This window comes from Gopherus evgoodei, chromosome 1, assembly GCF_007399415.2.
Source record: "Gopherus evgoodei ecotype Sinaloan lineage chromosome 1, rGopEvg1_v1.p, whole genome shotgun sequence".
Classification (NCBI taxonomy): domain Eukaryota; kingdom Metazoa; phylum Chordata; order Testudines; family Testudinidae; genus Gopherus; species Gopherus evgoodei.
In genome coordinates, this window is record NC_044322.1 from 222021189 (window position 1) to 222036044 (window position 14856).

A 14856-nucleotide genomic window follows, 5' to 3' on the forward strand; every position below is an offset into this window, starting at 1 on the left:
TGATTGTGCTGTTTGAGGGTCTGATTCAAGGCTCCCATTGATTTCAATGGGGTTTGGATCAGGCCCTGAAAGAGTCATTGCAGAAGATGGAACATATCAGGACCTTCCAATTAAGAGTTTTATGTGATTGCAGTAATTTGCTATAGGCAAAAAACTGCATCTTAGTCTAGGAAAATAAGAATGTTTCGGTGGGTAGATAAGGATTCAGCAGACATTTTCAAATGCACCTTTGAATGCAAAGTGTAAGAGATATAACAATATCCTGGACAAATATTACTGAACTAAGTTTGTCATTGTGGGTGAGCAATTGCGTGTAATTCCATAGAGGAGTGGGACCACAGCTTCTGGGAACTAAGAACAGTGGGAGATGATTAAACAAATTAACTCAGGCTGTAGCACCTTCAGAGAGATACCACCACCCGGATAGTCTAGTAAATACTAATTCAAACTATTTCCAGGCACCAAGCAACAAATAAAGGACTTTCAAATAAATAGCCTCGTTTCAAACTGACTTAAAGCCTTCTTTTGATCTAGCAAGCAGACAGGGAATTTGCTTCAAGGGATGCCCCAATCCTTAGGGAAAGGCTGGAAGGACATTGGCCTACTGAGGCCCCAGAAGACTGGGTGGGCTAGTTCTGAGCAAAAATTGTGATGACTTTGTGACCACAGGAGAAATCTCTGTGTAGTGTTTAAAGAACTGTTCACTGGCCAGAGCCCTTGTTGGAGTTGGAGGTAATAGCTGGTAACCTTATTAGCAAGCATATAGCTTCTTTTATTGTTTTTAAAGTTTTCTTTGTAATGCTTTCACCTTAAGAATGTGTTTGCTTAGGAAGAGCTGTGTGGTAACTTAACTGTGGGCAATTATACTGTCTACTGTCTTTGATGATAAAAGTAAAGCAGGCTGGCTTAGGCAGGCTGACTTTGATGAGGAGGTCACAGTATATGCACAGAACTGTGCAATCCAGAAATATTCCAGTCAGGAGGAAGAAAGATGCACATCTCCATCCAAGAGAGGTGATGGCCGAGGAGCCAGGAGTTTAGAGTGGGTGCCCTTGCTGAACCATAGAGGAGGTACACAGGTCCAGTCACTCTGAACAGTGACACAAAGATATTGAAGAAATTGCTATATATTTGTGTATGTCATGGACCTTTACTGTAGATTCTGCTATGTATACTTATTAATTTACAAAGCTCAATTTTGTAGTACATCTTAGAATCTTTTTGCACTTCTCTAGCACAGAAGAGATTATGTGGACCTAAGTTGTTATAACCAATCAGTGAAGTTTTTCTTAAATATAAAAATAAAAAGTAGTTCAAAGTTCATGTCAAGCTTATCTCTGTTTATCTCCAGAGGAAGTTATGGAATTTTGCAGCTACTTGGATTTAATTTACTGGAGGAAGATAACTAATTTCATCCTCTTGTTTTTTTGGCGCTCAGACTGTCTTGTATATGCTTCTCCCCCTGCCATGTCCAAGATAGTACACTTCATGACAGCACTATAATAGAAAACTCGGATACTTTTTTAAACAACAAAAATATGGTAAGTTTAATCAGGACTAGTAAGACTGGCCCACAAAATGGCGACTTCTATGCACGTCTCTAAGTAACAGGAACCATATATATACACAACTAGTAATTTTCAGCTGGGAGGAAAATCTGTCAGAAAATGGAGATGATTTATTATGGACAAGATTTTTTATCAGTTTCTGCATGAGCATGCATGCAGGGAATTGCCATTGTAGGTCTTGCTCTTCCCTGCATAACAAGATGTGCTCTTTTCTCAAGCAGCTAGCTGCATTAATCACTTCAAAAGGAGTCAGGAAGAAAAAGGTCCATGGTCAGCCAAGGAGGGGAGCAGCTTGTTAAAGGGCAGCATAAAAGCTCCAGTTACAAGGAGCTCCATGAATTGTTATGCCTCAGTGAGGCGCTGAGGGCCACTGAAGAAGCCTCAGTGTCTTTCTCCAGTCTTTCTTAAGCTGGTATAGCAGGCTTCATCTAAGCAGCCCTCTGCTCACAAATATAGAGTTTTGATTGTGCACAATCATAGGAGTGGGCTTCTCCAGTTCTGAAAGCAGCACAGTCACCGCTATTAAAATCTGGATGTTCTGCAAAGCTGAAAATGAAACATACATGTACTGTTGACTATGTAAGTCACATGGCAAAGTCAGAAGTTGTTATTAATGCCCCTAATGCCAGAAACTTACAGGTTAAGAGTTAGAGCTGTGCCATCCTCCCAAACCCAGAATTCATTGATTCCATTACGGAATAATCCTATCCAGTGATAAGAAAACGCTAGAGGCTTTATGAAATCCTGTATGGGAACAATAAAATATTGTCTTAGTCTTACATCAGTATTTGGACCTTTCATTCTATCCTTTTATCACCTGCTCTTTCTGAGTAAGTGGGCCTCTCAGGGTGAGGGGGGGTGAGGGGAACAGTGCCTCTTTATACTTGATTACAGTCATTGCAGACAGAGATATGTGAGGACCTGCTTTTATAAGCACCAGCTGAACTGTAATTGCAGTGTTCCCAGACCTGCGCAACCTGGAAATTAAGATGTTAGAATGGAGTCAAACCAGGTTCTTCCATGCAGCACTACAGACATGAAATCAAATATTGTTCTCCTGGTCTCTGACTAATTTGCTGTTTGTAGTCTGAAAAGTCCCCACAGTTGAATTCTACCTGTTTTTTCTTGCTGTGTATCTTCAAAAGTCTGGAGCCCTGAGAAGAGCAATAATCTTTACTCTCTTGCCAAGTTCTCCATTCAGTAGAAAAATGGTAACAGTCCTCCTCATGCTGTATCCAGTTTTCTGGGCAAAGGCTGCAGTTGTCTCCTTCAACAGGAAATGCATTTTATAGATTGATTTTATTAAAGTATTGCTCGTGATCATGCCATTTGATAGTGGTTTTAGACCACATCCAAGCCACCCTGAAACCTGCAAGATATTTGCCTGGGGAAGACTTTCATAAAAGTGGTATTGGTAGAAAAGGAAATTGAGCTGATCTGAGATCACTCAAGTCACCTGAAATTTGTCAGTAACACTGACCTCTTTGCTGAAATTTCTGAAACTCAGGATCTTTTCTTTGCCTTTCCTGAAAATACTTACGTTTAACACTCTGGAACCCCACAGCTCCCAACAGTACTACACAGAGGATCTCCAGAATCACTGCAACATATGGCCATGGGGAAGATAGAGGAGGAAAATCTAACAGAAAAGGAAAGGCAGACAATAAACAAAGACATTCAAAGAATACAGTGTCACAGTAGGATTCACTGTATCTAGGCTCCATCAGGCTTAAGTAACAGCCCCAAAATAACAGGGATTGACAGTATGCAATTATTTTTCTTTGACTGGAGATATCAAGTTGATCCTTTTTACCTTCTACATTCACTATACCTCATTTGAGTGAATGAATTGTCAGTTATTCCCAGAGCCATGAGGGCCATAAAATTCCCCCTTCAGTTCTACAGCAAAGTGAGTTTGCTGACATTTCAATAATCATCTGAACAGGTCAAACACATATTTTACACCAATATTTCTGGGGAGGGTGTTTATTCAGAAAAGACAGTTCACGTTTCACAGCTGTTTGGAATGTTTGGAATGAACAACTGGAATTTAGATGTGTCTTGAGACAAGGTCTGAAATTCTTCGATTATTTTTTGGGTTTTTTTGGTAAAATAGAAATCCCACTGAACTTATTGTAGTGAAATGAATCAAAGGTGAACAAAAAAATCCAGAGCAAGAGAGGCTCCAGCTGCTATAGTACCATGTGAGATTTCTGCATGGCTAGGAAAATAGAAATATGCATAATTTTATTTAATAAAGAACAGAAAAAGCACATTTATTCCTCTATTACTGCCTTCCTATATATTTCAGTTATATCTGCTTATATTAAATTTGCTTGGGAAAAATATTAAAGATTTTATGAAATGCAAAGGCTTATATGAATTTATTGTTAATGGTTAAAGTTAGAAATTTAAATACCATGGAACTATTATATTTCACACCACCTGAAGATCTGCTCCCCAAAATTTTAGAGACAAGGAAGTTAAGATTCACCTACTTATGCTGATTCACTGACGTTGCAACTACTTTTTAATAAGATAAAAAAAATCTATCTGCATGACTTGTAATCCAAATATTCAATGACCAAATTCCTGAACTGAAGCCGAAGACCTCTCAGCACAGATTCTGTAAAGATGGTTTAAAAACTGCTTTTACTTCTCTATTCATGGGGCTGTCAGAGCACAGGGCTGGTCCCCAACATATATAAGAGCAGGCTGCCTCTAATTTTTGCCATTTGCCACCTACTAAAAGAAGGTGTTACAGCATTTAGGAATTGTTGGGTTATAGAGATGTCCCAGCTATGCCCACACTACAGGAGTCAGGATGTGGGTGGCATAGGAGCCACTAGAATTTCTACACCACAACCTGGGAATCCAATTATGCAAGAGAATCTGCCAGGATCTGTATCTATTGTGTCTGTGGTTGATTTGGGCTTGTTTGATGCAAAGTAACCCAAACTCACCATAAAGTTGTGGCCTGTACAGTATGTGCAATGAGTGAACTTTTCCCTGCTGTAACTTTTCAGTAACGTTAAACTTAACGTTTCAGTAAAGTTAAACTTTAACTTTAACATTATACTAATATAATTTTTATATTTGATTTCCCTGATCGGGCGGTGGGGAGGCAGAAGTAAAAAAGAGGGTAGAAAAGAGAGTTAAAAAAAATTGGTTGGGGAAAAAAGATGAAGGTTCTAATTTCTCTCACAATTCTTACTGTGTATTTCCAAATTACACAGATAAAAGTATGCACAACTGTGGAATCCCTTGTGTAGGCTGCTGCAATTTACTGTATCGCACCTGAGCACTCAATATCCCCAGAGTTACCAGCAAAGGCAGGCACAAGATCCCAAGAGGCAGTTGAATGAGCCTCCACTGTGATGATGAAGAGGGAGAGTCTAACAGAAAGGAGAAGAGATCAAGATAACAAAGTGAACACTGTCTCTGATGGTGATCAATAACAGATTACTTCAGAAGAGAATTTAACATAATGGATAGTTATAGAATAGCCTGCCCACTATGGAAGCTTTTTCCTGACCATAGACAGTTGGTGGTTGTACCTGTAACATGAGGGCTTTTACAGAGAAAAAAAAGAAAACAAGTTAATCAAGACCAGTAATAACTGACTGGTGGGATACTTAGCCAGGCAGCCAATGAGCATGACTAGAGCAGACAGACACCTTTGTTAGCTTCCAAGTCTGTGACCTCTCCCTCCTGTGCATGACTAGTTCATGCATTTTGCATGCTGAGCTATGATCAGCTTCCAGTAACATGCAATTGGCAGGCACATCAGAGGAAAATACATCAAACTTTCTGAAAGCTGACATGTAATATCAAGAACATAAGAACGACCATACTGGGTCAGGCCAAAGGTTCATCTAGCCCAGTATCCTGTCTTCTGACAGTGGCCAATGCCATGTGTCCCAGAAGGAATGAACAGAACAAGGAATCATCAAGTGATCCATTCCTTGTTGCCCATTCCCAGCTTCTGGCAAACAGAGGCTAGGGACACCATCCCTGTCCATTCTGGCTAATAGCCATTGATGGACCTATACTCCATGAATTTATCTAGCTCTTTTTTGAACCCTGTTATAGTCTTGGCCTTCACGACATCCTCTGAAAAGAAGTTCCACTGTGTGTTGTGTGAAAAAATACTTCCTTTTGTTTGTTTTAAATCTGCTGCCTATTAATTTCATTTGGTGACACTAGTTCATGTGTTATTTTCTCCACACCAGTCCTGACTTTATAGACCTCTGTCATATTACCTTTAGTCATCTTTTTTTAAAAGCTGAAAAATCCCAGTGTCAGTAATCTCTCCTCATATGGCAGCCGTTTCATACCCTTAATATTTTTTGTGCCCTTTTCTGAACCTTTTCCAATTTCAGTATATATTTTTTGAGATGTGCTGACCACATCTGCAAGCAGTATTCAAGATTTAAGTGTACCATGGATTTCTTTGGAGGCAATATGATATTTTCTGTCTGATTATGTATCCCTTTCTTAATGATTCCCAGCATTTTGTTTGCTTTTTTGACGGCCGCTGCACATTGAGTGGATGTTTTCAGATAACTATCCACAATGATTCCAAGATCTCTTTCTTGAGTGATAAAAGCTAATGTAGACCCCATCTTTTTATATGTATAGTTGGGATTACGTTTTCCAATGTGCATTACTTTGCATTTATCAAGACTGAGTTTCATCTGCCATTTTGTTGTCCACTCATGCAGTTCTGAAAGATCTTTTTGTAGCTCTTTGCAGTCTGCACTCTATCCCATGACTGCTGACTTTGCTTAAGAGCCGTTGGTTAGGGACCTTGTCAAAGACTTTCTGAAAATCTAAATACACTATAGCCACTGGATCCCCCTTGTCCAAATGCTTGTTAACCCCCTCAAAGAATTCTAGTAGATTGGTGAAGCATGATTTCCCTTTACAAAAACCACATTGACTCTTCCCTAACAAATTATATTCATCTATGTGTCTGACAATTCTATTCTTTATTATAGTTTCAATCAGTTTGCCCGGTACTGAGTCAGCCTTACCAGCCTTTAATTGCCAGGATCACCTCTGAAGCCCTTTTTAAAAATTGGCTTCACATTACCTATCCTCCTGTCATTTGGTACAGAAGCTGATTTAAATGATAGGTTACAGACTACAGTTAGTAGTCCTGCAATTTCACATTTGAGTTCCTTCAGAACTCTTGGGTGAATGTCATCTGGTCCTGGTCACTTATTACTGTTTAGTTTATCAATTTGTTCCAAAACCTCCTCTAACGACACCTCAATCTGAGACAGTTCCTCAGATTGGTCACCTAAAAAGAATGGCCCAGGTTGGGGAATTTCCCTCACATCCTCAACCGTGAAGACCGATGCAAATAATTCATTTCTCCACAATAACCTTATCGTCCTTGAGTGCTCCTTTAGCATCTCGATTGTTCAGTGGCCCCACTGATTGTTTAGCAGCTTCCTGCTTCTGATGTATTTAACATTTTTTTTAATATAACTTTTGAGTCTTTGGCTAGCTGTTCTTCAAAATCTTTTTTGGCCTTCCGAACTATATTTTTACACTTCTTTTGCAGAGTTTATGCTTTTTTCTATTTTCCTCATTAGTATTTAACTTCCACTTTTAAAGGATGCCTTTTTGCCTCTAACTGCATCTCCTATTTTGTTATTTAGCCATGGTGGCTCTTTTTTTGGTTCCCTTATCATTTTTTTTTAAATTTGGGGTACACACTTTAGTTGAGCCTCTATTATAGCGTCTAAAAGGCTTCCATGCAGCTTGCAGGGATTTCACTTTTTGCACTGTATCTTTTAATTTCTGTTTAATCAACTTCATCATTTTTGTGTAGTTCCCCTTTCCGAAATTAAATGCCACAGTGTTGGGCCACTGTGCTGTTTTCCCCACAACAGGTATGTTAAATTTAATTATATTATGGTCATTATTAACAAGTGGTCTAGCTATATTCACCTCTTGGACCAGATACTGTGCTCCACTTAGGACTAAATCAAAAATTGTCTCTCCTCTTGTGGGCTCCAAGACTAGCTGCTCCAAGAAGCAGTCATTTAAAGGTGTCAAGAAACTTTATCTCTGCAACCTGTCCTGTGGTGATGTGTGTGTGCTAGGAGCCTAAATAATAAGATGGGTGAACTAGAATGCCTTGTGTTAAAGGAGGATACTGATATAATAGGCATCACAGAATCCTGGTGGACTGAGAGCAATCAATGGGACACAATCATTCTGGGGTACAAAATATATCAGAAGGACAGAACAGGTCATGCGGTGGAGTGGGGGATGGTACTATATATGAAAGAAAATGTAGAAACAAATGACGTAAAAATCTTAAGTGAATCCACATGTTCCATAGAATCTCTATGGATAGCAATTTCATGCTCTAATAAGAATATAACATTAGGGATCTATTATCAACCACCTAACCAGAACAGTGATAGTAACAATGAAATGCTAAGGGAGATTAGAGAGGCTATCAAAATTAAGAACTCAATAATAGTGGGGAATTTCAATTATCCCCATATTGACTAGGAACATGTCACCTCAGGACGAAATGCAGAAACAAATTTTCTCGATACTTTAAATGACTGCTTCTTGGAGAAGCTGGTATGGGAACCCACAAGGGGAGAGACAACTCTCAATTTAGTCCTGAGTGGAGCGCAGGAGCTGGTCCAAGAGGTAACTATAACAGGACTGCTTGGAAATAGTGACCATAATATAATAACATTTAACATTCCTGTGGTGGGAAGAACACCTCAACAGCCCAGCACTGTGGCATTTAGTTTCAGAAAGGGGAACTATGCAAAAATGAGGGGGTTAGTTAAACAGAAATTAAAAGGCACAGTGACTAGAGTGAAATCCCTGCAAGCTGCATGGGTGTTTTTCAAAGACACCATAATAGAGCCACCGTGGCTTAACAACCATGTAAAAGAAGTTGTGAGAGATAAAAAGGCATCTTTTAAAAAGTGGAAGTTAAATCCTAGTGAAGTAAATAGAAAGGAGCATAAACACTGGCAAATAAAGTATAAAAATGTAATAAGAAAAACCAAAGAGGAGTTTGAAGAGTGGCTAGGCAAAAACTCAAAAGGTAATAAAATGTTTTTTAAGTATATCAGAAGCAGGAAGCCTGCTAAACAACCAGTGGGGCCCCTGGACGATCGAGATACAAAAGGAGCGCTTAAAGACAATAAAGTCATTGAGGAGAAACTAAATGGATTCTTTGCTTCAGTCTTCACTGCTGAGGATGTTAGGGAGATTCCCAAACCTGCGCTGGCTTTTGTATGTGACAAATCTGAGGAATTGTCACAGATTGAGGTGTCACTAGAGGAAGTTCTGGAATTAATTGATAAACTCAACATTAACAAGTCACCGGGACCAGATGGCATTCACCCAAGAGCTGTGAAAGAACTCCTATGTAAAGTTGCAGAATTATAAACTATGGTTTGTAACCTGTCCTTTAAATCGGCTTCTGTACTTAATGACTCGAAGATAGCCAATGTAACTCCAATATTTAAAAAGGGTTCTAGAGGTGATCCCAGCAATTACAGACCGGTAAGTCTAATGTCAGTACTGGGCAAATTAGTTGAAACAATAGTAAAGAATAAAATTGTCAGACACGTAGAAGAACTTAAATTATTGGTCAAACGTCAACATGGTTTCTGTAATGGGAAACTATGTCTTATTAATCTAATAGAGTTCTTTGAAGGGATCAACAAACATGTGGACAAGGGGGATCCAGTGGACATAGTGTACTTAGATTTCCAGAAAGCCTTTGACAAAGTCCCTCACCAAAGGGTCTTAGGTAAATTAAGTTGTCAAGGGATAAGAGGGAAGTTCCTTTCATGGATTGAGAACTGGTTAAAAGATAGGGAGCAAAGGGTAGGAATAAATGGTAAATTCTCAGAAAGGAGAAGGGTAACTAGTGGTGTTCCCCAAGGGTCAGTCCTAGGACCAATCCTATTCAACTTATTCATAAATGATCTGGAGAAAGGGGTAAAATGTGAAGTGGCAAAGTTTGCAGATGATACTAAACTGCTCAAGATAGTTAAGACCAAAGCAGACTGTGAAGAACTTCAGAAAGATCTCACAAAACTAAGTAATTGGGCAATAAAATGGCAAATGAAATTTAATGTGGATAAATATAAAGTAATGCACATTGGAAAAAATAACCCGTGTGCAGCAGTGGTCAAAAAAGCAAACAGAATGTTAAGAATCATTAAAAAGGGGATAGAGAATAAGACGGAGAATATCTTATTGCCCTTATATAAATCCATTGTATGCCCGCATCTTGAATACTGCATACAGATGTGGTCTCCTCGTCTCAAAAAAGATATACTGACATCAGAAAAGGTTCAGGGAAGGGCAACTAAAATGATTAGGTGTTTGGAACAGGTCCCATATGAGAAGAGATAAAAGAGGCTAGGACTTTTCAGCTTGGAAAAGAGGAGTCTAAGGGGGGAATATGATAGAGGAATATAAAATCATGAGTGATGTGGAAAAAGTGAATAAGGAAAATTATGCATTCGTTCCCGTAATATAAGAACTAGGGGCCACCAAATGAAATTAATGGGCAGCAGGTTTAAAACAAATAAAACGAAGTTCTTCAGCACACAGTCAACCTGTGGCACTCCTTGCCTGAGGAGGTTGTGAAGGCTAGGACTATAACAGGGTTTAAAAGAGAACTGGATAAATTCATGGAGATTGAGTCCATTAATAGCTATTAGCCAGGATGGGTAAGGAATGGTGTCCCTAGCCTCTGTTTGTCAAAGGGTTGGAGTTGGATGACAGGAGAGAGATTACTTGATCATTACCTGTTAGGTTCTTTCCTCTGAGGCACCTGGCATTGGCCACTGTCAGTAAACAGGATACTGGCCTAGATGGATCTTTGGTCTGACCCAGTACAGTCGTTCTTTTGTATCCAGTCAATATGGGTTTAGTTGAAATCCCCAATTATTATTATTTTTTTATTGTAATGTCAGAGTTAAGTTAAGGAAAGTTATTGGACCAAGAGGTTTGACTCTGGACAGTAAAATAACAGCATGTACAGAGTTAGCAGCTTCTTATGTACAGTACCTTTGTTCTTGGTCTTCTCAGCTCTTTGCCCCATTTTCTGTTGAGTAGGAGTGTGAAATTTCAGTTCAGTGTAGTTTATTTCTTGCTCACTCATTTCTGGTGGACTACAGGATATAATGTTTACACTCTGATTTCATGGATGGAAGTGGCTGACAACATATCTGTGGGCCTGATTCTCCCCTTTGTTACACCTGTTTCATGTTGATGTAACTCCAGTGATACCTATGGACTTACATCAACATAAAAATGGTGCAGTTACATGAAGAATCAGACTCTACTTATTTATCATCAGAGCAGACAAATAATATCAAGACCTATTTCATATCATAATAGGTTGGTTGAGAGAAGCCAGGCAGAGAATTGGAGCAGGGAGCTCAGAGAGATGGGTTTCTTATCACCTTTTAGAATGTCTGACCTCTATTTAATGTTCTCAGAGAAAATAATTAGCTGAACTGAAATTAAAGTTGTATATGCATTTCAATAACTTAAGTAAAAAACCCACAATTTACAAAATTACAAATCAAAAGATAGATATTTTACAAAAACATTAGAACAAGAAGAAATTGTAAACTAAGGCAAAACTTTGTTTTAAAAATGCTGAAAAATATATAAATGCAAAGTTAAGGTACCATATTTTGAAGAACTTTGAGTATAGCTCTATTCTGACAAATTGCAGTGTAAAAATGAAACTTTCTCTCTAAAGAGAGAATTTTGCATGTAGAGGATGAGTCATATCTGCTGACTTTAGTAACTAAAATAATGGTGTCTACTTTTTACTCCTGAACCTCAGTGGGTTTAATGCCATAATGTCACATGCTTAAGTGCTTTCCTGAATCCCTTTTTGGAAGCTCTTTAATGACTTAGAAGCTTATGGCCCATTGAAAAAATTGAACATTTTACCCAGGAACCCTAATTAATTTAAAGAATCATGATACTATTAAAGGGAGAAAAGCTGAAAACATCTCCTATAACCCAATCCGGGATAAGACTCTCCTTAAGAAATTGCAGTAATAAAATGATAGCCTTGCAGCATGCCTTGAAGATAAAAAACCTCACAGAATAGCAGAACAGCAAGGGAAGTTAGAATTTAAGATCTTCCACTGAAAACCCCCTCCCTAGACTCCCAATGCGTCCTTATCTAGGGCTATTAACATAAGCTTCTCAGTTGTATGTTGAATAGAGATAGTTCATTTGTCTCAGTTTCATTTTGTTGGATCCTGTCCATATTTTTACCCTCTATCTTCTGTTGCATTGTTTCTCTGACATCTCTAGGGCTCCAGATGCCTTCCAATTCAATATGAGATGGAAATTTTATGAATGTTTTGCTTGCATTTTCTTCCAGATGATTTCATCAGACCTTGAGTAAGTGTGGAACTATCATTGATTCTTAGCAGCACTTTGCTAGAAACCCACCCCTGATTCAATAAGCTGTTGTTTACCATTAGCCTTATTTTTATGGGCCCCCCTAGCAAATTCTAGATCAATGGATTCATGATCATTTCTAAATTAAGTTGAATGATTTTTTTAAAAACAAGATTTCTTCAGATTATGTACCAAACACTTTACTAATAACTCGATATCCTGATTTTTGGTGGTCTTGTAGATATGGTGGATATGGCAAAAAAAAAATAAACCCAAAACCCACAGTGCTAAAAATGCAGAACCATTAGCTACATGGATTGACCAATATCATACATCCAAAACCCACTTTTGTGCTGCTTAGATTAAGGGGGGGCGGAATACAAAAGTTAGAAATAAAGAGAATCCTTTTAAATAAAAATAACGGTTGGGATTTTCAAGAGAGACCAAGAGATTTAGGAGCATAAGTCCCTGTAACAGAGTACTGCTCTTGACCATGCCCTCTTCTGGTCCTGCACAGCTCTGCAGGTGAGCTACTCAGCTTTCTCTTGGTGCCTGAAATCATTTTCTCAGACTCAAGTAATCCAAGCAGATACCCCCTGTGTGTGGGGTGGTCTCCTTTATTAACCTTTCCTTCAGAATACAAAACCTCTTTTTTAGCCCCTTGCGTCTAACCTTTCTTCTGGGCCTGGGTACTAATTCAAAGAAGTGTCCTCTCCCCAAGTTCAGGAAACCCCAGCCCTTCTTCCTCGAGCATAGTGAAAATTTAAACAGCCTCACTCTCCTTAGATGAGGATTCCATAGCTATTGTCCTGGAGCTGGCTTCTGATACAGGCCAGCTGCAGTTCTTAGTCAGCTTCTCCCCAGCTGGCCCCTTTTTATTCAGTCCTTTCACCTGCTGGCTTGGAGAGGTCAACAGGCACCAGTTTTCCTCCTGCTAGAGTCTGCCTTTCATGAGGGAACAGTCAGCATATATGCTTCCCTCCTTCCCAAGGCTGATCCTGGTTGGCTGTGAGAGAGGGGAGTTTTGCCCTGCACTGCATTACAAAGCTTCTGCTTCTGTGCCCTTAAAGGAGCTGAAGAACTATGTATTTCCCCAAACACTATTTCCCCGGGAGTGCTTCCTTCCTCCCAATATCTCCCTCTGACACTTCCTAGGCCCTCATGTATATTCAGACTCCCCATAACTTGAAGAGCCATACCAGAGAACAAGGATTGGCTGACCTCTAGCCCCTACAGCCCTTAAAGGGGTCAGACTTTCCCTGCTAGAGTCCCATTGACTTTTAACAAGAATTATTCTCAAAAGTCACTTAGGGCCAGATTTTTAAAAGCTATTTAGGCTCCTAAATCCCACTGATTTCAATCTGATTCTTAGGAACTTTTGAAAACATTGCCCATTAACACTCACTTCCTGAGTTAGTCTGAAGAGAAAAATCCTACAGTAGTTACATTCCCTAACAATGAAAGACCCCACAAGCACTCGGAGATGATACCTGTGGAGGTGTCTTCTGGCCAGTGAGCAGGAGTCCTGGAACATAACTTTAGGACGTGTACCTGTCTAGTCCTGTCTCAAAATCCTTGGTGGAGACAGAGAGTAGCAGAGGGTCAGCATGAACTGAGAGGAAAATTATTTGCTCTGCGAAGTTCCAGCTTAAACCGCACAGGAAGTTCTCGCTTTGCTAATTCAACAGATGTTGCACCTACACAATGTGCTCAGAGAAAAGGATCTTTCATCTTTATGGGTTAAAGCATTACTGAGTAGGCCTCAGGCATTAACTATAGAGCTTGGTTTGGACACTTACACACTTGAATTACTGCATTAAATAACTGTGACTAAGAAAAAATGCTCAGTTTGTGTGCAAGCTCTTTAAAAAACCTGGTCTACTCACCTTCCCTGCTTTTACCTCTACGATGGGCTCTTTGCCAACCAGTTCTCCAAAGCAGGAGTTTCCTGTCTCATTGCTGGGACTGGAGGGAGATTGGGGGTTTGTCTGCTTCACTGAACTTGAAATGTTCTTTTATTTTCATTGGTTTACTTTACCATCAGTGCCACCAGTACTGCACCAGCCCCTTTTCAGGGACATATCTGGTGGGATATCTCTGTAGCGCTCTAAAGGAGACAAACACACATACTTTTCTTTATACAGACCCTGCAGTTGTCTGTTAAAAGGAGCAACTTCCCTTAAACAGCAAAAGGAAATGACATGCACAATACAAACACACACAGACACACACACACGATTACATGCAGATTAGCCATTCCCACCCTGAAATCACACACACACACACACACACACACACACACACACACACACACACACACACACAGGCATCTGCTGGTGCTGGGGCTGTGCTTTGGGGCACCCACTGGTAGTTGGGGGACCTTTGGGGGTGCCCACTGGTGCTCCAGGATGCCCGCTGTGCTCTGGGAGGGACCGCTGCCACTGCTGGGGGGATTGCCCAGGACTGCTGCCGCCATTGCTGACGGGGGGGGGCGGCCAGGATCGCTACCACTGCTGGCTACTCTGGTGGCCCTGGGGTCAGTAGCATCTGCCAGCTGCAGAAGGCACAGATGCTCTGGAAAGTCACAGAATCCATGACTTTCCTGACCTCCATGATAGACTTGTGGCCTTACTGATGGGTTTGCCTATGCAGATACTCCACCATTGTGCAAGTATCAGAGGGGTAGCCGTGTTAGTCTGGATCTGTAAAAATAGCAAAGAATCCTGTGGCACATTATAGACTGCGTCTGACGAAGTGGGTATTCACCCACGAAAGCTCATGCTCCAAAACGTCTGTTAGTCTATAAGGTGCCACAGAATTCTTTGCTACTCATTGTGCAAGGCTACTCTGA

At 40.0% G+C, this 14856-nt stretch overlaps 1 protein-coding gene across 1 annotated transcript; it reads right to left on the reverse strand.

The window, feature by feature from the left end:
- Positions 1-1586: 1586 nt before the first annotated feature.
- On the reverse strand, positions 1587-13616 carry LOC115646701 (NKG2-D type II integral membrane protein-like). The gene is made up of 6 exons (XM_030552871.1): positions 13496-13616; positions 10644-10747; positions 3109-3207; positions 2684-2835; positions 2206-2312; positions 1587-2114 (listed from the first exon to the last, which is right to left on the reverse strand). The coding sequence occupies exons 1-6, from the start codon at positions 13537-13539 to the stop codon at positions 1997-1999; spliced, it is 624 nt and encodes a 207-aa protein (XP_030408731.1). The 5' UTR covers positions 13540-13616; the 3' UTR covers positions 1587-1996.
- Positions 13617-14856: the final 1240 nt, after the last annotated feature.